The sequence below is a fragment of the Bubalus kerabau genome, chromosome 2, assembly GCF_029407905.1.
Source record: "Bubalus kerabau isolate K-KA32 ecotype Philippines breed swamp buffalo chromosome 2, PCC_UOA_SB_1v2, whole genome shotgun sequence".
Lineage (NCBI taxonomy): Eukaryota > Metazoa > Chordata > Mammalia > Artiodactyla > Bovidae > Bubalus > Bubalus kerabau.
The window spans coordinates 56350360-56376158 of NC_073625.1; the positions used below are offsets into that span (position 1 = coordinate 56350360).

The window sequence follows — 25799 nt, forward strand, 5'->3', positions numbered from 1 at the left end:
CTTCTGAACACCTTTAGAAGGGGGGAATCTTTCTAAACATGTTCCAGCTTCAAGCCAGACTCATCCTTCCCACTGTCTGTAAAGCCCACTGATGAACAAGCACTGGGAACAGAGCGGAGTCAAAGAGTTAGTTTCTTACTGAACTTATTGTAGCAGCACGGAGCGCATGTGGGAGGAACTTCCTACGGAAGTGGCCTGTGTGGGCGGAGTCAGAGAAGGACGGAACCGGAAGCCGGGGTGGGCTGGAGGATTTGGTGGTGGGTATTTTCATGACTGATTAGCTTATTACGCTTTATTGAGGAGGCGGGAGGGTTAAATTGAGGTTTAGAGTTGTCATGGGTAAACAGTAGAGTGGGGAGGGGAGGAGGCTTAGTTACTCCTGTATGGGTAGCGTGGCCCTGTCTTGTCCCAAATGTGGTCACAGTGCAGCTCTGTCTGAACACTGTATCTATTCTGTGAACAGGTTTATGATCCTCCAGAAATGTCACAGCCTTGCTGGCAGCAAAGCCATTTTCTTTATTTCTCATATCTTCCATACCACATGTACACATCTGTACAACTCGCTGGGTTTCTTTAGATACCTGAATTTGCTACTCTTATGGGCAGAATTGTGTCCCCCCAAAATGCATATGCTGAAACCCTAATCAAAGTATGTTAGACTGTGACTGTATTTGGAGATGGGCCCTTTAGAGAGGTGATCATGTTAAATGAGGTCATTAGGATGGACTCTAATCCATCCTGACCGCATCCTTATAAGAAGAGGAGAGAAGAACACACAGAGAGACATCACTGATGGACCACACAGAGGAAGGACCTCGTGAGGACACAGGAAGAAGATAGTCATCTGCACTCCAAGCAGAGAGGCCTCAGAAGAAACCAAGCCTGCCAACACTTTGATCTTGAACTTCCAGCCTCCAGAACTGTGAGGAAAAAATTTCTGTTTAAGCCCTTCAGTCTGTAGTACTTTATTATGGCAGCCCTAGAAAACAAATACAGTTACCCTCCCTTCATTGAAATAGGACATCTTGTGAGTGACAATCCAGGCTGAGAGAAGACTAACTCTGCCAGGAGAAAGCTTTAGAGGAACTGGTATGAAGAATGGTCCTGCTCCTTGGAAGAAAAGCTATGATAAATCTAGACAGCATATCAAAAAGCAGAGATACCACTTTGCTAGCAAAGGTCCTTATAGTCAAAGCTATGGTGTTTCCAGTAGTCAGATATGGATGTGAAAGTTGGACCATAAAGAATACTAAGCACCAAAGAATTGATGCTTTCATGTTGTGCTAGAGAAGACTCTCAAGAGCTCATTGGAATGCAAGGAGATCAAACCAATCAATCCTAAAAGAAATTAACCCTGATTATTCATTGGAAGGACTGATGATGAAGCTAAAGTTTCAATACTTTGGCTACTTGATGCGGAGAGCTGACTCATTGAAAAAGACCCTAATGCTGGGAAAGATTGAGGCCAGGAGGAGAAGGAGATGACAGAGGATGAGATGGTTAGATAACACAAATGACTCAAAGGATATGAATTGAGCAAACTCCAGGAGATAGTAAAGGATAGGGAAGCCAGGCATGCTGCAGTCCATGGGGTCACAAAGAGTAGGACACGACTTAGTGACTGGAAAACAACAACTTGAAGCATGAATTAGAATGTGGCCGGCAGAGAAGGAGGAAAAAGCATGCCTGTGGCACAGAATCTGGAAGTGTGGTCCCTACACCAGTAGCATCAGCTTCGTGTGGGAACTTGTTAAAAATGCAAATTCTCACCCCCCTTCAGATCAGATCAGATCAGTCGCTCATCCGTGTCTGACTCTTTGCGACCCCATGAATCGCAGCACGCCAGGCCTCCCTGTCCATCACCAACTCCCGGAGTTCACTCAGACTCACGTCCATCGAGTCAGTGATGCCATCCAGCCATCTCATCCTCTGTCGTCCCCTTCGCCTCCTGCCCCCCAATCCCTCCCAGCATCAGAGTCTTTTCCAATGAGTCAACTCTTCGCATGAGGTGGCCAAAGTACTGGAGTTTCAGCTTTAGCATCATTCCTTCCAAAGAAATCCCAGAGCTGATCTCCTTTAGAATGGACTAGTTGGATCTCCTTGCAGTCCAAGGGACTCTCAAGAGTCTTCTCCAACACCACAGTTCAAAAGCATCAATTCTTCGGCACTCAGCCTTCTTCACAGTCCAACTCTCACATCCATACATGACCACTGGAAAAACCATAGCCTTGACTAGACGAACCTTTGTTGGCAAAGTAGTGTCTCTGCTTTTGAATATGCTATCTAGGTTGGTCATAACTTTCCAAGGAGTAAGCGTCTTTTAATTTCATGGCTGCAGTCACCATCTGCAGTGATCTTGGAGCCCAGAAAAATAAAGTCTGACACTGTTTCCCCTGTTTCCCCATCTATTTCCCATGAAGTGATGGCACCGGATGCCATGATCTTCGTTTTCTGAATGTTGAGCTTTAAGCCAACTTTTTCACTCTCCACTTTCACCTTCATCAAGAGGCTCTTTAGTTCCTCTTCACTTTCTGCCATTAGGGTGATGTCATCTGCATATCTGAGGTTATTGATATTTCTCCCGGCAATCTTGATTCCAGCTTATGTTTCTTCCAGTCCAGCATTTATCATGATGTACTCTGCATATAAGTTAAATAAACAGGGTGACAATATACAGCCTTAACATACTCCTTTTCCTCTTTGGAACCAGTCTGTTGTTCCATGTCCAGTTCGAACTGTTGCTTCCTAACCTGCATACAAATTTCTCAAGAGGCAGGTCAGGTGGTCTGGTATTCCCATCTCTTTCAGAATTTTCCACAGTTTCTTGTGATCCACACAGTCAAAGGCTTTGGCATAGTCAATAAAGCAGAAATAGATGCTTTTCTGGACCTCTCTTGCTTTTTCCATGATCCAGCGGATGTTGGCAATTTGATCTCTGGTTCCTCTGCCTTTTCTAAAACCAGCTTGAACATCAGGAAGTTTACAGTTCACATATTGCTGAAGCCTGGCTTGGAGAATTTTGAGCATTACTTTACTAGCGTGTGGGATGAGTGCAATTGTGCGGTAGTTTGAGCAGTCTTTGGCATTGCCTTTCTTTGGAATTGGAATGAAAACTGACTTTTTCCAGTCCTGTGGCCACTGCTGAGTTTTCCAAATTTGCTGGCATATTGAGTGCAGCACTTTCACAGCATCATCTTTCAGGATTTGGAATAGCTCAACTGGAGTTCCGTCACCTCCACTAGCTTTGTTCGTAGTGATGCTTTCTAAGGCCCACTTGACTTCACATTCCAGGATGTCTGGCTCTAGGTCAGTGATCACACCATCGTGATTATCTGGGTCATGAAGATCTTTTTTGTATAGTTCTTCTGTGTATTCTTGCCATCTCTTCTTAATATCTTCTGCTTCTGTTAGGTCCATACCATTTCTGTCCTTTATCGAGCCCATCTTTGCATGAAATGTTCCTCTGGCATCTCTGATTTTTTGAAGAGATCTCTAGTCTTTCCCATTCTGTTGTTTTCCTCTATTTCTTTGCATTGATCGCTGAAGAAGGCTTTCTTATCTCTTCTTGCTATTCTTTGGAACTCTGCATTCAGATGCTTATATCTTTCCTTTTCTCCTTTGCTTTTCGCTTCTCTTCTTTTCACAGCGATTTGTAAGGCCTCCCCAGACAGCCATTTTGCTTTTTTGTATTTCTTTTCCATGGGGATGGTCTTGATCCCTGTCTCCTGTACAATGTCACGAACCTCATTCCATAGCTCATCAGGCACTCTATCTATCAGATCTAGGCCCTTAAATGTATTTCTCACTTCCACTGTATAATCATAAGGAATTTGATTTAGGTCATACCTGAATGGTCTAGTGGTTTTCCCTACTTTCTTCCATTTAAGTCTGAATTTGGCAATAAGGAGTTCATGGTCTGAGCCAGTCGGCTCCTGGTCTTGTTTTTGCTGACTGTATAGAGCTTCTCCATTTTTTGGCTGCAAAGAATATAATCAATCTGATTTCGGTGTTGACCATCTGGTGATGTCCATGTATAGAGTCTCCTCTTGTGTTGTTGGAAGAGGGTGTTTGCTATGACCAGTGCATTCTCTTGGCAAAACTCTATTAGTCTTTGCCCTGCTTCATTCCATATTCCAAGGCCAAATTTGCCTGTTACTCCAGGTGTTTCTTGACTTCCTACTTTTGCATTCCAGTCCCCTATAATGAAAAGGACATCTTTTTTGGGTGTTAGTTCTAAAAGGTCTTGTAGGTCTTCATAGAACCGTTTAACTTCAGCTTCTTCAGCTTAACTGGTTGGGGCATAGACTTGGATTACTGTGATATTGAATGGTTTGCCTTGGAAATGAACAGAGATCATTCTGTTGTTTTTGAGATTGCATCCAAGTACTGCATTTCAGACTCTTTTTTGACCATGACGGCTACTCCATTTTTTCTGAGGGATTCCTGCCCGCAGTAGAAGATATAATGGTCATCTGAGTTAAATTCACCCATTCCAGTTCATTTCAGTTCACTGATTCCTAGAATGTCAACATTCACTCTTGCCATCTCTTGTTTGACCACTTCCAATTTGCCTTGATTCATGGACCTGACATTCCAGGTTCCTATGCAATATTGCTCTTTACAGCAAGGCAAAATGATAGGATACTGAAAGAGAAACTCCCCAGGTCAGTAGGTGCCCAATATGCTACTGGAGATCAGTGGAGAAATAACTCCAGAATGAAGGGATGGAGCCAAAGCAAAAACAATACCCCCCTTCTTACACAGACTATATCAGAATCTCTGGGGTAGGGCTCAGCCATCTGTATTCAACAAGTGCTCCAAGTGATGCTGTTGCTGGCCAGGGTTTAAAAACCACAGCCCTATGGTAGATGAGAGGGTTCCCAAGTGCAATCATGAGTAGTTCAGTGTAGCTAATAAATACTAGCATGACTCAGAAAGGTTTAAAGAGAGAAGTGAGCATAGATTGAGGCCTTGAAAGAGGTAGAAGGTGGATGGTATGAGGAAGAGGAGAGGCAGTCGGGGATACAGAAATAAGGAGTGGAAGCTCCTGCCTCTGGGTTAATCCTTGGCTTAGGACTTGAGGTCTAAACACTGCAGTGCCCTAAGGTGAACATGACCCTAAAATTAAGATGCTTAGAACCAAGGGCACATTATTCTAGATTTTCTACCATGAAAAAGACTTAATGAAGAAGTTCTTCAACATTCATTTGAAGTGGTGAAAAACACATAAAACAGTCTATCCAAAAAAGTTAAAAGTTCTCAGGCTGAGAATTATGGTCATTGGAAGAGATATTTTAAAGCCAAATTGAAGAGGATGTAAAAGTTGCATTAATCGTCCAGAAAGCATCCTTTGTGTGGAATGCAACCTCGGCTTATAGGCTTTTAGTGAAATTAAATCTCTTCACACCTCGCCAAACTTGTGACTTTCCCGTATGAGGGAATTGGAGCCCACCTTCCGGAAAAGGGTTGCCGCAGTGCTCATCTGCCAACGTTTTACTGGCGAGGGGTGGGGAGGGGGTAATTGATGCAGCAGCCGAAGAACAAAAACCATGAGCCCAGTGGAGAAAGACAATCTCCATCATGATACTTTGGACTTAATGAAATGTGCTGTTAGCAAATTGAGTCTTTCAAATCTAAGATTGGAAGGTTGTAATCAGTCTTTCATTCAGGCTGGGTTGTTTCTGTTCTTTTGTGTTTACAGAATCGATCTGAGTTGCTTTTGCTTTCCCATGCCACACGAATGCCTCTGAACAATTATTCATCCTTTCTGCCCTCCTGACGGGGATGAGTTTGTGTGCTGTAAATCATCGTCCCATTCAGTGTATTTGCTTGGAACTTGAACTTCTGTGTTGACAGTGAGTGACTAATTTGCGTGCTTCTGTCTCCTCCCTTGCTCCATACCTTGCACAGATGTGATCATTTACACTTTAGCTTTTTTGCATCCGTTTATAGCATGAACCCGTTTCTTCATGTTCATTTAACTGCACCCTGAGAAATTATCTATCCACATACTTGGTGGCAAAAGGCAAGAGCAGATGGCTCCAAAACTGAAATGGGAGTTCTTCTGAAAACTCAAAGGGAAAGATTGTGTTCAGGGACTGGGTTATGTGTATTTTGCATTTTTTAGTTCACATAAAAAAGTTGACTTCCTCAAATCAGATATAGATTTGATGAAACCATTTATTCAGCAATGGCTTTTTTGCCCTTCTTTAACAGTGACATAAAATATTTGAGCATTTTCTTTCCTCACTGATAACAAAACTATTCAAATGCACTGCCATAATATTTATTTAATTAGTTTCCTGAAATCTTTCTATGGAGAAATAAATTCAACTTTACTCTTTCTTTTTTAGACATAAAATGAAGCTGACTTCTAGTGCTACAATATTTTACTGTGATCTGAGCCTCCCAAAGATGAAACATGGAAAATACAAATTTAAAAGGCGCCTCATATAAACTGTACTGTTAGTTTAATCAGCACTTCTATTCACTTTCTTTTTCTTTTTTTATTTACCAGCTTTCCTTCTGATTGTATCATAATAACTGTCTAGACACTGTTCCCAACTGTGATGGATTTTAAGAGACTGTACAAATGAGGCCAGAAAAAAAAATAAATTAGCAGTACTGTGCACTAAAGTGCCTCAGTTTAAAGCATTATGAATAGAGAAAGCACTGACCACTTACATATCAGCTAAGATAGCCTACTATCTATTCATTTTCTTCAAGGTTGTGATTAGAAAGTTCTTATCCAACTTGCTGGCCCAAGGTATAATAAATAATGACTTACAACTGTATGTTTCTAGGTTCTCATTTAACTTTTTGTTTTATACTAGATGCCTGGGAATCTAGATTTGAAGGTTAAGTTACAACTTGAGTTATAATGGTCTTAGAGATTGATCTTAGGAGTTTCTGACTTCTTCAGTCACTTGCAGGACTGTCATCAGATTCAAAGCCACAGTTACTAAGGTTTTACTTGAAGCAACATAACAATAACAATGACAATAAATAATATCAGAAACAGTTCTCCCAGTCGATACTTAATAAGTAGGAACTGGTATAATCATAATGAAAGATTTTTCAGCAGGTTGAAAACCATCTTATACCTTAAGCATCCCCTAATCCAGGGTCTTACCACTCCTCTTCTACAGCCTCAGTCCCTTCTCTTAATGACCTGACACCTAAGGTTTAACACCTGGCCAAGTAGGGCAACTCCATTCATGCTACGTTCTGGTTGGCCATTACTGATTGATAAGCAAATATGCAATAAGTATTTTTCATGTCATTCCTGATTAAACTTTATCATTTACCATCTCAGCTATTGTTAGTATCCAGTACAATCAGATGAAAAGGGGTCTCAGAACAATTCCAACGTGTGTGAAACAAAAAGGAGCTAGAGGAAGTCATGAAGGGGGAATAAAAGAGGATGCATTGGGAGAGGATTTCTGATGTAAAACTTCAAAAAGACTTCTGTATTTGCAAGCAAATCTCTATTTTAGCATTCTCTTTCAGGTCAACTTATCTTTGCCAATTGCCTAATTGCTCTGTAGGATTTTCTCAGAGATAGGATGACTTGCTGTGTTCTGCAGTATGTCACAAGATATATTCAGTCCCCAAGGTTAGAATTTGGGAATATTTGTAGGTGGGCAAGATTCTACCTACAAGCTTATATGGATTCAGTAAATGGTCCCCCAACTGGACCTCCTTTACTGAGCCAGGGCACCCATCCCCCAGCAGCTGGTGTTAGTTTCTTCTAGTGATTCACAGACGCCCCCTCTTAGAGGTAATTGTGTCAGCCATGGAGAACACCCATGCCTAGAGATGCTTAGAATATGTTTTTCCACCACCACCGGAATATCTTGCTCCCAAGGACAGATTCTGGGCATGCCAGGTGGCTCAACAGGTAAAAAAATCCACCTGCAATGCAGGAGATGCAAGTTTGAACTCCAGGTTGGGAAGATTCCCTGGAAGAGGGCATGGCAACCCACTCCAGTATTCTTGCCTGGAGAATTCCATGGACAGAGGAGCTTGGTGGGCTATAGTCCAGAGGGTTGCAAAGAGTCAGACATGACTGAAGTGACTGAACACACACAAGGATACAGTCTCCCCTTGCAGGACAATTCTCTGGTGCCATTATGCTCCAGAGCCCATCATGGAATCAGGCTGAGCTAGATGCCACGCTTTCGTTTAGCTTCTTCTGCACTACCCTGCTGTCTTTGTGTGCTTGAAGACTTGTCCTAAATCACTCTCTGAAAGAATCCCTGTGTCAGTCCCCACTTTTAGACAACCCAATATGACTCTTTTTCTTGGAGGCAGAATTAAAGACTTTTTTCCTAAATATAAATGACAAAAATATATATATTTTTAGACTTTTACCAAGTCTAATTTTTAGACTTTTATCAAATTTGAGGGACATTAATAATGTTTAATATTGATTTTCTACCAATTATACTATGACAAATTTAAAATAGAACATAGTTCTGGGTTTTATTCTGTTGCAATACTTGGTTTTCTTTTTGTGGGACTTTCATATCTGAAACTCATGTTTTCCCTGTTTCTGATTATCCTGCATATACAGACATAAAGGAAAGTGCCAATACTTTGTAGATTACAGTTAACACCTTAGTTAGTAGAAAAGGCATCTAGGTAGTTTTGGCTTGCACCCCGCATCCACTATCCACCCTTCTCCATCCTGCTGTGAGCCCCAAGACTTTAACTTCTGACGACTTCACCATCATTCTTCTTTGCCATCCAACTTTCAGTTCAGCCAATGGAAGGCATTCGTCAAGAAATTGAAGGATTAGTGAAGAATTAAAAAAAGCATCTTTATTCCAACAGCAACCTTCCTGCCAGGTCATTACAGGCAGACTCTAACCCTCTACCCAAGGCCCCCCTTTCTACAGGGCAGCCCTTTTCATTGAGCTATTGTGTGTTCCAGTAACTTAACTGCTCCCCACCCAGACCCCACAAAACCCCTGCTTTTGCTGGCCCTAAGGATTGCCCTATCCTTTGTTGCTTAACCCTGCCCACTTCATTGTACATGCTCTCATTAAACTCCCTTCAGTGGTCCCTTTGAGAGTGTGATATTATGCCTGGGCACTGGGTGAAGCAATAGGATAGCCTAACTTGGCTAACACTGGAATGGAAAATATTTCCTACTAGGAAAAAAAAAAAAAACGAATCTGGTAAAAATATGTAAGTCATTCCTAGGGTATCTGATTACTCAGGAACTCCAATACTCATTGTTACCGATTGATGTTTTGGGTTATAGTCATTCAATCATTCCTGTTTTCGTTTATTCCATAACCAGGTATTGATCACCAACTAAGACTGATGCTCTGTGAGCTACGGTAACCATGCAAGGCACAGAACCACAGTGTCATGCACAACATCATAAATTTCTCCCTGTGAATGATGCCCAGGTGACCTTTGAACAGTGACTGTAGGTGAAAGAAAATGCTAAAGAATGGAAGCAAACATTCTGACCCCTGTTTGGTGCTGAAATGAGAAAGCCCAGGGATTAAAGGAATGAAAGTGATGTGTAAGACAATTGCTTTTAGAATAAGCAACTGGAGTACCGCTCTGGAGAGGTTTCAGCAGATGAAGAAGTGATCAACCCTTTGTACGGAAAAGTCGGCACCCTAGAAGATGCCTGGTAGCTAAGTGAATAATCTTCAAGCTGAGCTGAAAATTGAGGTGAAAAAAGCTGTGAGTCCCAAATACTTTGGAAACGATTTCCCAGGCTGTCTTACCTAAGGGGCACGTCGTTCAACAGGGACTAAACAGTCAATTTGGTGAAAGTCAGTCAAATAAACTGTTTTATATTCTCAGGACTAAAAAACGAATTGTGTGACTGAGTTTTCATTTTTCAAGGCAGTCATTGTAGAAAGGATGTAAATTTTTCAGATGATTGCTTTTAGAATAACACTGATGTTTAATCTCCGAGTTCTTTCCACTACAGACATCTTGAAACAGAGGAAATAAATGCTGCAGAGTCAAAAACAAGTCTTCAGGGCAAAAACCTGGCTTAGAGTATCACTTATAAAACATCTCTGCATTTTGCTGCATGTTCTATATTGCTGAATCATAGCTAAATATTTCTCCCCCAAAATGTATTTCTTTAAATGAAAAGAGCTAGAGAAATGCTGATATAATCAAGAAAAGGTATTGAATTTAGCAAAAGCATGGAGGGTGGCCTTCATTCTTAACCCCTACCATTTGATCAGGTTTCTGGCACTTTTGATCATGCCAAGCAGATTGTTTTATGACTAAAAACAACAGAAGTTACTTGTAGATGGCAATAATTCCATCTATGTATAAGAAGATGAAGAGGTATCTGACAAAGATATTGACCAGTGTAGCAAATATTTGAGAGCTGGCCAATCCATGTCATGTAAACTTACTTGAAATTACATTACGTGTAGATATGTAAGTCCATGTTGAAATATAAAGATTTGCTGATATTTTTGTGAAATACAGTCATTTCTAGTCTACACTCATATTCATCACACATGCTATATATATTCTGAAGACATTGATGGCAAATGGAAAGCATTACATGCCCAGATACAAACTGATCTTCAAGAGTGGGACTAATTAATCAACACTCTTTTGGCTAAAACAGTCAACTATGGCACACCATTGGTTGGCTGATCACTGTCAAATACAAGGGTTCCCTCATACGATAAGAAATTTGGGAGTGAAGCAGGTTGTCAACACAGGGTTTCTGAGTGCCTTGGGAGTCCAACTGTATGCCATTTATCTTGATAGTTCAAAACCTAGGTCAGTGTTTGGTATACACTAGACACAGTATATAAACACTGGTTATTAACGTTTGTGGGGTGAGTCAGTGTGTTTTGAGTTTTAGCAAAGAGTAACATTCACTGCACCTCTCCAGGGCATGAAAGTGTCAAAACAATAAATGACCTCGTTTGGCAGGATAGGAAACAGATAGGCCCACAATTTGACATGGAGTAACTTCGCGAGAAATAAACATAGCGGGCATGATGTATTTGTCTTCCTAGAAAACCAATGGCTTCCCTTTATATCCAACCCAAAGGGTTCCATTCTTTATACATAGTCCTCAGTGGCCATCTGTGGTAGAGATGAATTTGGTCCACACTAAGTGAGAGAAATATCACATTTTTGTTTTCTTAAATCAACTTAGTTCAACTGTGACCCATCTTTGAATTCCCAACCATGCTTGACCCCAGCCTCCAGTGCCCACTCCCCCAAGTGTGCACGAACATGTGTGCAAACGTGCATACACACACGGATGAGGCTCTGATGAGGCAAAAATAAGAATAAAACCAAGTTCTCACCTTTGGAAAGGTCCTTCTAAGATCCTTCAATTTACTCTCTACTTTCGAGGATGCTTAATATGGTCCTTTGTGTCTTGTAACCTGCCCTGGGTCACACTTAGGGTGTACGGATTTGGGTGGGCCCGCAGAAACAGAGCCCCTCATTTCTGAGGGCACTTCACTCTGCTGGTGCTGTCAGACTGAAGGGCTTGAGTCCTTAACACCAGCAGCCTGTGGTCCTTTCTCCCCTTTTCATTCTGACTTAGCTGTTTCCCTGCTTCCAATCCTCTCCCTCGTTCCTCACCAGCTCTGGCACTCCATTATTTCTAAAGGCTGAGATTTTTTATATAAAACAAAAAAGACGCTTTGGGTTTACTATGGCTTGTGTTTTCTGCCAGGCTAACATCATCCATGCAGCAACAAATTTCAAAGCCTGGATTCTGCCTTGAAACACAGCAAAGAAAAGGCAGAAGTAAAACAAATATGATTGACTGTCTTAAATGTTGTGTGCTGTAAAACAAAGCCAAAGTGTTTTTGGTGAAGTTTTAGGGAATGGTAGATGGATATTTGCAATAACTAAAGTTAGCTAAAAATATAGGTTCATGAAAGATGAATTTTTAAACTGTATTTTAATTAGTCTTTATGATTTTGAAAGAGTCCCTTTAAATCGACATTTTTTACTCATCTCACCTGAAATTCTAGTGGATGATCTAGTGGTAGGCTTGTGGTGGAATTGTACTCAGTGTGATTTGTGAGGTGTGCATCTGTGTGTGTTTCCTTATAAACTCTTACCTGGCAGTATAATTTTTCTCCCCTAGCAGCTTAGCTGCTTTGAGAAATAAATTTAGAACTCAGGTGAGATATCTGCTAAATACAACCACAGAAAGCTTGGAAAACAATTTTTTCTAATACTGGAATCTATCTACAGTTGGCAGGATTTATCATCACTCTATTTTTAACATGACCCAACCTCTCTATACATCTATACATATTTTTCATATGTGGCATGCTTTAACAAATATATTAAACACAAAGAAAGTTTCTTTGTTAAAAAAAACAAACACATATATTAAATCTTTTTCCTAACTGAGATGTTAGTCTAAAGCAATGTTTAAAATTTATGTCTAATTTTTATTCTTTTTACAAGATCACTAAGACTTCTCCTTGCCTTGCAATAAAAAAGGACCATTTATAGTAAGTAGGAAAGTGGATTGATAGATGTATTTAATTAGGAAAGAACAATAAATATTTAAGACCCATAGCCATATCACTGTGCTAGGCTAAGTAGTTTGTGTGGAGGACATTTTCCTTAAAATTTGACTACTTTTTTTTCTTGAGAAAAAAAAAAAATGCCCAGGTAATGTAGTCACTAAGCAATCAATTGGATACCTGTTTTCAAGGACAGTCACCCATATACACATACACTATGTTTGCAAGGATTTACCAAGTGTTTCCAAAACACCTTGAAACCCAAACACACTCTAGAAATTAGCACTGCTTTCAAATGCATCAAGCGCTCTGCAGTTGCCAGTAAGAATCTGGATCACAGGCCACTGCGCATCCCCAGCTGGGCTCAACATCTGCTCTGAATATGTATTTAAGAATTCAGAGGCTAATCTAGAAGGACTAGATCAATTTGACCTCTGTTTTAATGTTCCTGTGTTTAATGTGATTTGTATTTGAACTCTTTGCTGACTCTGCACTTTTTCTTGAAGTTCCTGTCTAGTATTGAAGAGAAAAACTGTGTGGGAATCTCTTTTTAATTATTTGTCTCATTTGGTTAACAAATGCAGTTTGAGAAAGAGTAACAAGTCTTCACGGGTGAGAAGGATCTCCACTGTGGGCTCTTTTCCTGACTCTATAAACTTCATTACTGTTCCTAAAATGGACTCCCAAACTATTCTAGACAAATCTACTTCACTGCATGACTGATGGAAATGTTGGCTGTCTTTGGGGCATGTATTTGGCTAATTTGACTGGTTATTAAAATAGAAATCCCTGGGTACCCTTAGAATTATTCTAAATCCCCCTCCCTCACCATCCCTTCCACCACCTCCCCTCTACTCCAGCTCTGTAACTGTGTCTGCTTTGGTTGCTTTGTGGCCATCCCATCTTGCTGTTGGGCTTCCCTGGTGGCTCAGACAGTCAAAGACTCTGCCTGCAATGCAGGAGACGTGGGTTCAATCCCTGGGTTGGGAAGATCCCCTGGAGAAGGGAATGGCTGCCCACTCCAGTATTCTGGCCTGGAGAATTTCATGGACTGTATAGTCCATGGGGTTGCAAAGAGTCAGACAAGACTGAGTGACTTTCACTTATCTTGCTGGTAAATATTTTTCACATTATCTAAGTTCTCAATTATATTTGTTCTTATGTGCTTAGATATTATGAGCCAAATTGATGGTAGGGTTACCAGAGGGTAATCTCACTCTTCATTGAGTGAGCTGCTTTCCATGATGAAGTGAATCTTTTAATCCAAGCAGTGCATTACTTTGAAGACCCTGGTAATGTTATCATCAGGACAGAGAGGAAGTAGAAATTAGATCATTTACCTAATACTCTTCCACCCCCAGATTCTCATGATGGGCCATGGAGCCAGCACTCTCTGCTCTGGTGGGAAACGTGTATGTCTTCTTTCCATCCATCTTCATATTCCTCACTTTCAAATTGGTTTTCTTCATTCAGCTTGCCCTACCTAGGACACCCCATATGTTCACCTTCACAAATCCTTCCCACCCTTTTATACAGTTCCTCCATCCATATGGCTCTGTGCTCATCCTTAGGACTCTGCCTTGGGCATTCAAAGGAATTTATTAGCTAAAACCTCACTGCTGTTATGATCTTTACCACTATCATGAGCAGAAAAGGCTGGTACCTAGTAAGCTGTCTTTTGACTGTGACATTCTGGGGTCCTCACCCATCTTTATTAGCCAACCCAAAAGACAGTCTCCAATGGTGAGTCCCACAGGCCTGGGAGGGATGCGGACTCATAAGAAGCTGGCTGAACCTTGTGGGGCCACCATTACTCATGTCTCCTTCCCATCTGTGCAGTCTTTTTCCAGGAGAAGGAGCATTTTCCAAAATTGTACTGATATAGCCTGAATGCAGCAGAACCTTTTACACCATTAGTCAGTGAGTTTGGGAGGCTGCTCACATTGCCTGCTTGCATGGGGCAAGCAAGGAAGCATGAATCAGCCTGCTTTGGTTTTTCAGAATGGTTGGATTGGGTCTCAGATCATCAAGTTGTTACAGCACCTTCATTTTGCTTTGGCTCTGCAGTTACTGCTGGGGAACAGTCTTTAACCCAATTACCCTTCTCTCCAGTCCTCTGAAGTCCAATAAGGATAAACATTATTCAATGGCATATTACTTTTAAAAATGGGTCCAAACAGCACAAACTTTAGACTCCATTTCTACTAGCACGATCCATTAGTCACATCTCAATGCTTAGTGCTGTGTGTGTGTGTGTGTGTGTGTGTGTGTGCGCGTGTGCATGCTATCACTTCAGTCGTGTCCAACTCTTTGCAACCCTATGGACCATAACCCACCAGGCTTCTCTTTCTGTGGGATTCTCCAGCAAGAATATTGGAGTGGGTTGCTGTGCCCTCCTCTAGGGGATCTTCCTGACCCAGGGATCAAACTTTCATCTCTTACATCTCCTGCATTGGCAGGCAGGTTCTTTACCACTAGCACCACCCGGGAAGTCCCAGTACTTCATACCTCAAATAATTAAAATCTACTCACTATTTGCTCATCTTAATTCATTTAGGAACCCATCATCCCAAACAAAATTTATCCCAGCTTATGGGTTTTTCCATGAGAGAGCCCTGTATTCTGCCTCTGTCTGTATTCTAGACAGGTAGTTATACAGTGCAGGGTTCCTGTTCTGAAATTTAAATCATCAGAATATACAGGTTTTCTAAAAATGACCCAAAGCACTTGAAGGGGAAACAGTAGCCAAGAGCATGGGGGTGGAAATGGCAAAGATGTTGCTGGTTTGCAGAAATATCAAGACCATCTGCTATGTCAACAACGTTTCTGCCACAGTCGAAACCATCTGGTAAGAATAAAGGCTGGGCAGGATGGCAGACCCCAGGATGAGAGAAGTTGGCCATCCTGACAGGGAAAGCCTGTTTCAGAAGGGGCTTGACGGTTAGGGGAGACAGCCAGTGGGAAGTGGCAGGCCCCAACAAGGTCTACGTTTGCAAACAAAGCATAGCTCATACCACACTGATGAGGGCCACTCTGTTTTGGACTTGTCTCAAGAATGCCTTAGTCACATACGGCATCTATAGAAGTGAGGCGTCAAGTTAGTGGAACGCCTCGTCCACACCTTAACTGGAGACGTTATGGCACATCAGTAAACGTGCTTCTCTACTCTTCTTGCAGTTGTCCTGGGAGAATACAAGAAAGCAGGAAACGAAGGCTGGCCATTGTAGGGTGAAAGGTTGTCTTACTATTATTTTGAGCCATGGTGCATTTGCCTATATGAAGAAGTGGCAGTTCAGGTGACTCCCTAGGGGAAGTGAAGAATACTCTCCATGAAAACATTCCCTAAACTATGTCTGCACAGAAAACATTCTTATCATCATTTATTTCCTCCTGGTCCCAAATATCCATCCACTTGTCATCAGAAGCTTGTGATAAGGGTTTAATCTAATGGCTTCATAAAGAATGCCAATCATCATTTCAAGCTAGACAGAATGTAATGTGATAGAAGTTAAAACAAACATCTGCATTAGATCACGTGTATTATTGGTGGTGGTTGGTGATTTACGATCTGATCAAGTGGAAAAGATGCAATTCATATGTACTTTGGTTTTGACTCTGTAGAATGCTAGCATTGTTATGATCTTGCCATTTATGGGTCTAATCTTTTACATTATAATAGTAGTTACCCTTATCTTCTTTCAAATCTGTATAAAGACAATAATTAAGAATATACTGTACAGGTTGACGCGTGTGTGTATATGTTCGCAAACACTCCTCTGGCTTTCAATCTAACTGTTGACAAAGCTGTTTTGTTGTATTGTCCTATGTCAATGATTTCTCAAGAAAATTAAGCAAGTGATAATCACCATTTAGTACATTTTAGATAACCTCCTAAAAACTAACATGGTTTTTCCTATGTAAACACACAATGGCCTACCCTCCCAATTTGACTTTATTTATACAGGGAATTCTCAGAATCACCACACCAGCCAGTCCCTAAAAAGCTCCCTCAAATAATCTATATGATCACTTTTACTGCAGCCACATTTACTGTAGTCCAAATGTGAATCTTGCAAAGATATTTTTTTCATGGCAGTTCATAAATATTCTATTTCCCTTTTAGCTGGACTTGTCACTAACAAAGCATTTACAGTCAACATTTGCAAGGTGGCTATCAAAACTGAATTCTGTTCCTCTGTACTAAAGACATTTATGTACTTATAAAAAAAAACAACTACTCAGATTCATTAAGTACCGCTATAAATCTTTCTCCCGAAATGATGATTCTGCTGTCTTCAAGTCTCTGCGGTAGCACAGTGCTCACTTTGCTACAGGAAGACTTTAGCCTGCAGGTAGACTGCTACTGAGACGGCACCGCCTGGTAGATAGAGGGTGAAAAGAATCCACCCACCTCATTCTGCCCCGAGGTCCCAGGCAACCTTGAGCAAGTCATTTGGGCTTTTCTTTGCATTTCAGAGTTTCTTTTCACAATGATGGAAAAATCTTCACATCTTCTGTCTTTGCAGGGACCATTCTAACATGGCCTTCATTTCTTCCCATTATATACATTTTTATTACTGTTTTCCTGTTTAAAATCCCTTATGATATGACCATCCAGCATTCCTGGGTATCTATGTGATTATATCAGAGAATAAACTACACCCCAGGGAGTGCTCATGGTAAAGAATCTGCCTGCCAATGCACGAGAAGCAGGAGACATGGGTTTGATCCCTGGATCGGGAAGATCCACTGGAGGAGGGCATGACAACCAACTCCAGTATTCTTGCCTGAAGAATCCCATGGGCAGAGAAGCCTGGCAGGCTATAGTTAATGGGGTCACAAAGCGTTGGACACGACTGAAATGACTTAGCATGCATGCATGCCCTCCTCCAGGGGATCTTCCCAATCCAGAGATCAAAACAGTGTCTCTTATGTCTCCTGCATTGGCAGGCAGATTCTGGGCCAATGATTCTCCTGGGAAACCCAAAACGTTATGTTTCAGTTTCAGTTCAGTTGCTCAGTCATGTCTGACACTTTGCAACCCCATGGACTGCAGTACGCCAGGCTTCCCTGTCCATAACCAACTCCTGGAGTTTGCTCAAACTTGTGTCCATTGAGCTGGTGATGCCACCCAACCATCTAACCCTCTGTCATCCCCTTCTCCTCCTGCCTTCAATCTTTCTCAGCATCAGGGTCTTTTCCATTGAGTCAGTTGTTTGCATCAGGTGGCCAAAGTACTGGAGTTTCAGCTTCAGTCCTTCCAATGAACACCCAGGACTGATTTCCTTTAGGATGGACTGGTTGGATCTCCTTGCAGTCCAAGGGACTCTCAAGAGTCTTCTCCAACACCACAGTTCACAAGCATCAATTCTTCAGCACTCAGCTTTCTTTATAGTTCAACTCTCACATCCATACATAACTACTGGAAAAACCATAGCTTTGACTAGACAGACCTTTGTTGGCAAAGTAATGTCTCTGGTGTTTAATGTGCTGTCTAGGTTGGTCATAGCTTTTCTTCCAAGGAGCAAGTGTCTTTTAATTTGGTGGCTGCAGTCACCCTCTGCAGTGATTTTGGAGCCCCCAAAAATAAAGTCTGTCACTGTTTCCATTGTTTCTCTATCTATTTGCCATGAAGTGATGGGACCGGATGCCATGATCTTCGTTTTCTGAATGTTGAGTTTTAAGCCAACTTTTTCACTCTCCTCTTTCACTTTCATCAAGAGGCTCTTTAGTTCTTCTTTGCTTTCTGCCATAAGGGTGGTGTCATCTGCATAATCTGAGGTAATTGATATTTCTCCTGGCAATCTTGATTCCAGCTTATGCTTCATCCAGTCCAGCGTTTCTCATGATGTACTCTGCATAGAAGTTAAATAAGCAGGGTAACAATATACAGCCTTAACATACTCCTTTCCCGATTCAGAACCAGTCTGTTGTTCCATGTCCAGTTCTAACTGTTGCTTCTTGATCTGCATACAGATTTCTCAGGGGAGTGCTCCCATGGAAATGTTATGTACCACAGACTATATTCTCTTCATGGACTTCTTTTTTTCATATCTGCTCCATGCCCTTTCCCCAGTCTTTGATACAGTCCAAATTTGTTTTTAATATTTCAAAGTTCCTAAATAAAAGAAAGGGCTACCTATTGCTGAGTTCTGGCATATGGGAGATGATTTATTCATTTAGCAAGCATGCAATCCATAACAGAGTTGAAGGACTGTTGGACAAAGGAGAGTTTCAATGAGACAAATTTTGATTCAGCATAGCATCAGTGTTTTTCTTCCCATGGAGACTTGCTTACATGTGAGATATGTAGGATACAGAGCACTGCATTGCTAGAAGAAAGCTATGTGCTGAAAAGGAAAGGTATTCTGGGTACAAATACAAGCTACATACAGCTACCCTAGATGCACAGGCTGATCCAGCAGAATTACTGGTTTTCCAATACAATTGTCAGAACAGGAATGATAGGATCAAGAGGTGATACCAGTGGGCCCTGTTCAGCTATTGGGAAGGAGGTTCCTGGGCTATGATGTTAAGTCAGATTTCAAAGTCTCAGAATATTAGCCCATTCTCAGCAGCACCCTAAGCAGTGGTTAGAGAACCACATCGCCACCATTGCCCTCAGTCTCAGTAAAACAGAGGGCTTCCCTGGTGGCCCTAGGTAAGGAATCTACCTGCCAATGCAGAAGATGCAAGAGGTGCAGGTTCAATCCCTGGGTCAGGAAGATACCCTGGAGTAGGAAATGGCAACACATTCCAGTATTCTTTCCTGGAAAATTCCATGGACAGAGAATGGGCTACAGTCCAGTTCGACTCAGTTCAGTCACTCAGTCTTGTCCGACTCTTTGTAACCCCATGGACTGCAGCACGCCAGGCTTCCCTGTCCATCACCAACTCCTGGAGCTTGCTCAAACTCATGTCCATCGAGTCGGTGATGCCATCCAACCATCTCATCCTCTGTTGTCCCCTTCTCCTCCTGCCCTCAATCTTTCCCAGCATCAGGGTCTTTTCCAATGAGTCAGTTCTTTGCATCAGGTGGCCAAAGTATTGGAGCTTCAGCTTCAGCATCAGTCTTTGCAATGAATATTTAGGACTGATTTCCTTTAGGATTGACTGGTTTGATCTTCTTGCAATCCAAGGGACTCTCAGAGTCTTCTCCAACAGTTCAAAAGCATCAGTTCTTCAGTGCTCAGCTTTCTTTATGGTCCAACTCTCACATCCATACATGACCACTGGAAAAATCATAGCCTTGACTAGACGGACCTTTGTCTGCAAAGTAATGTCTCTGCTTTTTAATATACTGTCTAGGTTGGTCATAACTTTCCTTCCAAGGACCAAGCATCTTTTGATTTCATGGTTGCAGTCACCATCTGCAGTGACCATCTGCAGTGGTTCAGCCCATGGGGTCACAAAAAGTCGGACATGACTGAGCACACACAAGATCTGTAAAAAGTGTGCCTAGAAATGAGGATAGTATTTGCCCTAGCATAGCTGGGTTTTGGTCCTGTCCTAGGTTTAGAAAGAAACTGAGATTCTGGGCAGAATAACCATGCAGACTACTGAGAAAATAAAAAGAAATAAGAAGCTGAGCCTAACATCCAGAGGGTGACCTTGCACACATAGTCAGATCCTGTTATTTTCCTACTGGACATCAACAATCTCACAGAATACCAATTTCATACAAAGTTACTCTGAGGCCAAGACAAGTGAGACAAAACAAGCCTACTTCATAATCTTGTCTAAGCACAGATATAATTGAGGTTACTCTATCACCCATAAAATACCAAACACCTTCTTTCTTTGCCAAAATGAATGGCTGCCATTTCTTTACTATTCTGCCATCTCTATGGATAAGATTTCTTGATAACTGATTATAAAATTCGCCCTGCTTTTTGACAGCATCCAATCTAGAGTGAACTCTTGCTTTCTTAAATCCTCCTTCAGATCACTCAAAGCCCAGATCCTCTCAGGGGACCTTCCTAATGCCCTCTTACAGAGACAGCCCATGGTTTCCTATGGGGTGTGTTCCCTCTCACCGAAACAAGTGATAAAGCCAGCTTGTCCAATGACAGCTGTGCTCCTGGAGGTCTGGCTGGAGGGGTTGACACTGCAAGTTTGGGTTAAAGACAGAAGCCCAGTTCTAAGGAATCTGCCAACATTTAGAGGATGGACATTATTAAAGCTGTAACACATTTGGAGTTACACAAGCAACTGAAGTTGGCCTCAGGGCCCTGGATCTTGCAACTCATTCTCACCACAGGTGAATTCCAAACCACTCCAGAAAGTAGAGCTCGTGTCAGAGTCCTGGCTGGAAGTGGGCTCTCTAGGGTAACAAGAAACACTACTTGGACCTGCAGTAGGGAGTTCAGAAAAGAAGCAGAGAGGGAAGGAAGAGGCACTTAATGAGCTGAGCTGTGTACTTGAAAAGCTGTGAAATGTTATAGACCAGGGCCATTATAATCAGAAGTGTCAAATCCGTCAACCATCCAGAGATACATTGAAGAAAAGCAAAGATAATGATAATTCCGTTGCTAGAATCTAGGAAAACCTTTTTTTAAAAGTGTAGCTATGAGGCCATTTATACCGCATCCTTTTAGTTTGTGCTGCCTTGCTTTCACTCTCTTTCACACACACACACACACACACCTCGTTATCAATGTATCTTTATTTTTTTCCATTTCAAGCCTTTTAAACTTATGCCCAAGGCTAAACGTTCTAACTTGTTTTATTCTCTGCTTAAAGCAGTAGCTCTTGACTTTGGCGGCTATACATTAAAATCCCCTGGGAAGCGTCAAAAAAAAAAAACAAAAAACAAAAAAAACAACTTGTGTCCAAGGACATACCCTAGACTAATTCAGTTAGAATTTCTGGAGTAAAACTCTGATATAAGTGTGGTGTTTTGTTTTGTTGGCTTTTTCCTTATGGACAGTGAAAGTGAAGTCGCTCAGTCATGTCTGACTCTGTGACCCCATGGACTGTAGCCTACCAGGCTCCTCCATCCATGGTATTTTCCAGGCAAGAATACTGGAGTGGGTTGCCATTTCCTCCTCCAGGAGATCTTCCCAACCCAGGGATTGAACCCGGGGCTCCCGCATTTTAGGCAGACGCTTTACCGTCTGAGCCAGCAGGGAAGTACTATGGACAAGTGACTCCAATGTGCCAAGATTGAGACCCAGTCTTGAGAGTTTCTGGTTGACAGTTTCTGCCTTAGTTTGCTAAGAGTTTCATTTTTTAACTGGTGAGTTTCTTTCCAATTAATACACCATATCTTCAGCCATATTCCTCTAACACAACTGTTCTTGACCTGCCTAGATCCCACCTATGTGGTTAAATTGAGAGTATAGGCTCAGGCTTCCCAGGTAGTGCTAGTGGTAAAGAACCTGCTTGCAAGTCAATGCTGGAGACATAAGAAATGTGGGTTCAATCCCTGGATTGGTAAGATTCCCTGGAGGTGGGCATGGCAACCCACTCCAGTATTCTTGCCTGGAGAATCCCATGGACAGAAAAGCCTGGTGAGACAGAAGAGCCATAAAGTCGCAAAGGATCAAACATGACTGAAGTAACTTAGTACTCAGGCATGCAGGACAGGCTCAGTCACCTGTATTGATTCTAAAGAATAATGGAAATTTGACAACCATGGAACTTGCACCTGCTGCACAGGTGGAGAGGGGATATTTAAAATGAGTTCACATGAACCACTCAGAATAGGCAATGGCAGTTGTGCTGGGGGGGTGGGGTCTGTGGGAGGAGGGTCAAAAAGATCTCCAAATGTGCCAGATATCATCTTAATTGCTGGATGTAGGTGGGGCACAAGGGATCCTAAGAAGGGGTCTGGACAGTAAAGGGTAATTTATGGAAACTGCAAGCGTGACCATCTACTGGTAAAGAAGTATTTTCATGCCTCTGGGGCAGGCTTTCCTGTGAGTACCACCAGAACACCAGCCTCCATGAGCTGCAGCTAGACCAGCACCCATCCCTCTTGTGTAGCACCTAGATATTTGCTATTTGAAATATCATATGCTTAACAGATTCCTGATGAATGAATAAATGAACTTTATCTAATGCAGGAAGTCCTTTCATTCTTTCTCACAATCCTTAAAAATATTGTTTTTCTTTTAGACCATAGCCACCATCTTAGTGTCTTTATAACTGTAAAGAACTTTCATTATTGCCTTTTTCAATATTGAGCATAGTGTGCTGTTAACATGGTTTGGGTATTATAAGGGGCTTCCCAGGTGGCGACAGCGGTAAAGAACCCTCCGGTAAATGCAGGAGACCTAAGAGATGCAGGTTCGATCTCTGGGTCCAGAAGATCCCCTGGAGAAGGAAATGGCAACCCACTCCAGTTAATCTTGCCTGGAAAATTCCATGGACAGAGGAGCCTGGTGGGCTACAGTTCTGGGGGCCGCAAAGAGTTGGACAGGACTGAGCAACACAGCACCAAGAGTAAGATGAGATTTCTGAATTCCAGGTGCTTATGGATACCAGGTTGTACTCTGGGGACATTTCATCCATGATCCTACCAGGTCCTATGGAATCATCGCCTAGAGGGAGTATCTACAATGACAGCGTCTTAGGTCCCATGGCTGGCTAGTGGGGAAGGACACTAGTGGCTAGGAACATGTAGATTTTCCTTTTATCCTATTCCTTATAAATAACTTCCATTCATTGACACAAGAGATGAAATTCCTTGATCTATATAAGCTATATGTTGCTTGATATACATTGTTTTAAGAGACATTTCTTGATCCAATTACTTAAAATAACAATGGAAGCCACAGTCAAAACATTCAACCATTCTAATTCCAGAAGGGCATTAGTTTATGTTATTTTTCACATCTCCCTCTTGAAGAATATTAAAGCAAAGCCACCAGGCAAAAGGTAAAAAATCAAAAATAACTAAATTTTATTCTATAGACAGAGTTCATAGTAAGCATGTATGTATACAATGAGCATACATCACTTTAGCATTTTAGAAGTCTTAAAGTGGTTTATTGATTCTAAAAATGTCCTAATTTCAAATGAATTTTAATTGTACTTTAAAATATATGGTTTATATATTTGATTTGGTTTAAATATATGACATCCCCACAATGATTCATATGACACACACATTTTAATCAGTTTTCAGAATTAACAATGATTATGATTATACTTGTTACTATGAGATATCCACCCAAAGATGCTCTCATGGGCATACAGTGTCCAGAACAAGTGTGATCCTTGACTAGGACCCTAACTTTAAGGATTACTTTCCTGGTCTTTCTCCAAACAGTGGCTCCATAGATAGGATGATTTTGGTGCAGGGCGTTTTCTCTTTATCTTGGAGTGTTTCTTTGCTCTAGTGGCATTAAAATTTTTTTTACAATTACTGACTATTCAGTACAGATCCATGAAGATAAATACTGGTCTGTCCTATCAATGAGCACAATAAATTAGTTTTCCACTGCATAGGAATAGTCTGTTTTCATGTTGGTGTCAGGAAATACATTGAATGACAATAATTTAATCATATCACTACAATGTATGCTTGTATGAAGTTCTTATTATTCAGGGACTTAACTTGATGGTTGGCATTCTTTAGGATAAACCTCTGCATAATACTAGGTTTTGCTCCAATTATTTGAATACCCAATGGAACCCTGACATTCTATTAAGGTCAATTTTCTGAAAATTAGCTGTGAGTTAAAAAAATTTTTAATGTATTCTATCTTTGTATCTCTTTGCATTTCAGTTTTGTGAACACATGTTTCCACAGTACACAGATGTATGAATTTGCAGCTGGAATAATACATAAGCAGGAAAATATGCTGAGAATTCATATGAAGAGATAAAGCTTCAAAAGAAAGGCCCAGCTAGCACTGAAGCAGTTGAAGTTGAGAAATCGTACTCACAGAAGAACTGGCTCCCTGCAGGAGAAAAGCCTTTATATGTAAATAGGATGTAAATCATATGTAAATAGTATGGAGAGTAAACTCAAGCCCATTCCTGGCCAGCTCCACTGTTGAAAGGATGGGAACTGAGGAAGTAGGATGGAATGAGGCACAGGGACTTGTCTGCAATGCTATCAACAAAAGTGAGTATATATGTACTTATCTTCAAGGAAGTGGTGGAGCAACTGCTGAGCTTCTGCAGAGGTCTGTCCATGTTTTATAAAGATTAGATGTGATGGTATATTCGGGAAAAAAAAAATCCCCTCAACGTGGATAGGGAAAAGTTCAATAGTCTGCAGAAAATGTTACAATCTGCTTAGAAGTCCTATTATTACCCATCTACTATCTTCAAATATGTGTAACTCCTTTCTTCTAAAGATTTATACATGTATCTTCAAACTCCCCTGTTATACTAATCTCACTGAGCTATGAAATTATGATTCTCAGCAAGATCATCAGAATTCACTGCAGCTTCCTTGCCAAGATCAATACTCTCTTTCACCTGCCATTGACCAGAAGGCTTTCACCTACATGGCTGTGTGAAGCTCTGTCAATTTAATTACCCTCATTTTACCCTCATCTCTTCCAAATTACAGAGACTTCTCTGCTCTCCTTTAAAACACTTCTTATTGTATACTGTGTTTAGTCACTCAGTTGTGCCCAACTCTTTGTGACCCCATGGACTGTAGCCCTCCAGGCTCCTCTGTCCTTGAGGATTCTCCAGGCAAAAATACTGAAGTGGGTTGTCATGCCCTCCTCCAGGGGATCTTCCCAACCCAGGGATTGAATCTCCCACATTGCAAGTGGATTCTTTACTGTCTGAGCCACGAGGGAAGCCCATTATTGTATATTATGGTCAACCTTTTAGGTGTCTGTTTCTCAACTAAACAACAAGTTCTTCAAGAGCAAATATCAGGTCTTATTTATATCAAAAAGAATCTTGCCAAGGGCCAAACACCTACAATAAGTTGAATAACTAATTCTTAAGTGGAAAATCTATTAATATATGAAGTTATTTAATTTGGGGTGCATGCTAATGCTAAAAAAACAAACAAAAAAAAAACCTGACTATTTAGTTCTACCTTCAGTTCAGTTCAGTTCAGTCACTCAGTCGTGTCCAACTCTTTGTGACCCCATGAATTGCAGCACACCAAGCCTCCCTGTCCATCACCAACTCCTGGAGTTCACCCAAACCCATGTCCATCCAGTTGGTGATGCCATCCAGCCATCTCATCCTCTGTCATCCCCTTCTCCTCCTGCCCCCAATCCCTCCCAGCATCAGAGTCTTTTCCAATAAGTCAACTCTTCACATCCGGTGGCCAAAGTATTGGAGTTTCAGCTTTAGCATCATTCTTTCCAA

The 25799-nt window shown here is 41.4% G+C and overlaps 1 protein-coding gene, 1 long non-coding RNA gene and 1 other non-coding gene across 4 annotated transcripts in view; 2 read left to right on the forward strand and 1 right to left on the reverse strand.

Moving 5' to 3' along the window:
• Positions 1 to 24350, forward strand: part of CYYR1 (cysteine and tyrosine rich 1) — a 200272-nt gene extending 175922 nt beyond the window's left edge. The window contains exon 5 of the mRNA XM_055567754.1: positions 24241 to 24350. Within this exon, the coding sequence (XP_055423729.1) occupies positions 24241 to 24248 (8 nt within the window). The 3' untranslated portion in view covers positions 24249 to 24350. The remainder of the gene's footprint in view (positions 1 to 24240) is intronic.
• LOC129643359 (uncharacterized) lies at positions 206 to 9831 on the forward strand. 2 transcript variants are annotated; one of them, XR_008710250.1, is made up of 4 exons: positions 206 to 257; positions 464 to 922; positions 5702 to 5855; positions 9308 to 9831. It is a non-coding gene; the product is annotated as an uncharacterized LOC129643359 (long non-coding RNA). The 2 variants fall into 2 exon arrangements; XR_008710249.1 differs by lacking the exon at positions 206 to 257 and having other exon boundaries at positions 348 to 922.
• Positions 21566 to 21637, reverse strand: TRNAF-AAA (transfer RNA phenylalanine (anticodon AAA)). Its single transcript has one exon. It is a non-coding gene; the product is annotated as a tRNA-Phe (tRNA).
• Positions 24351 to 25799: the final 1449 nt, after the last annotated feature.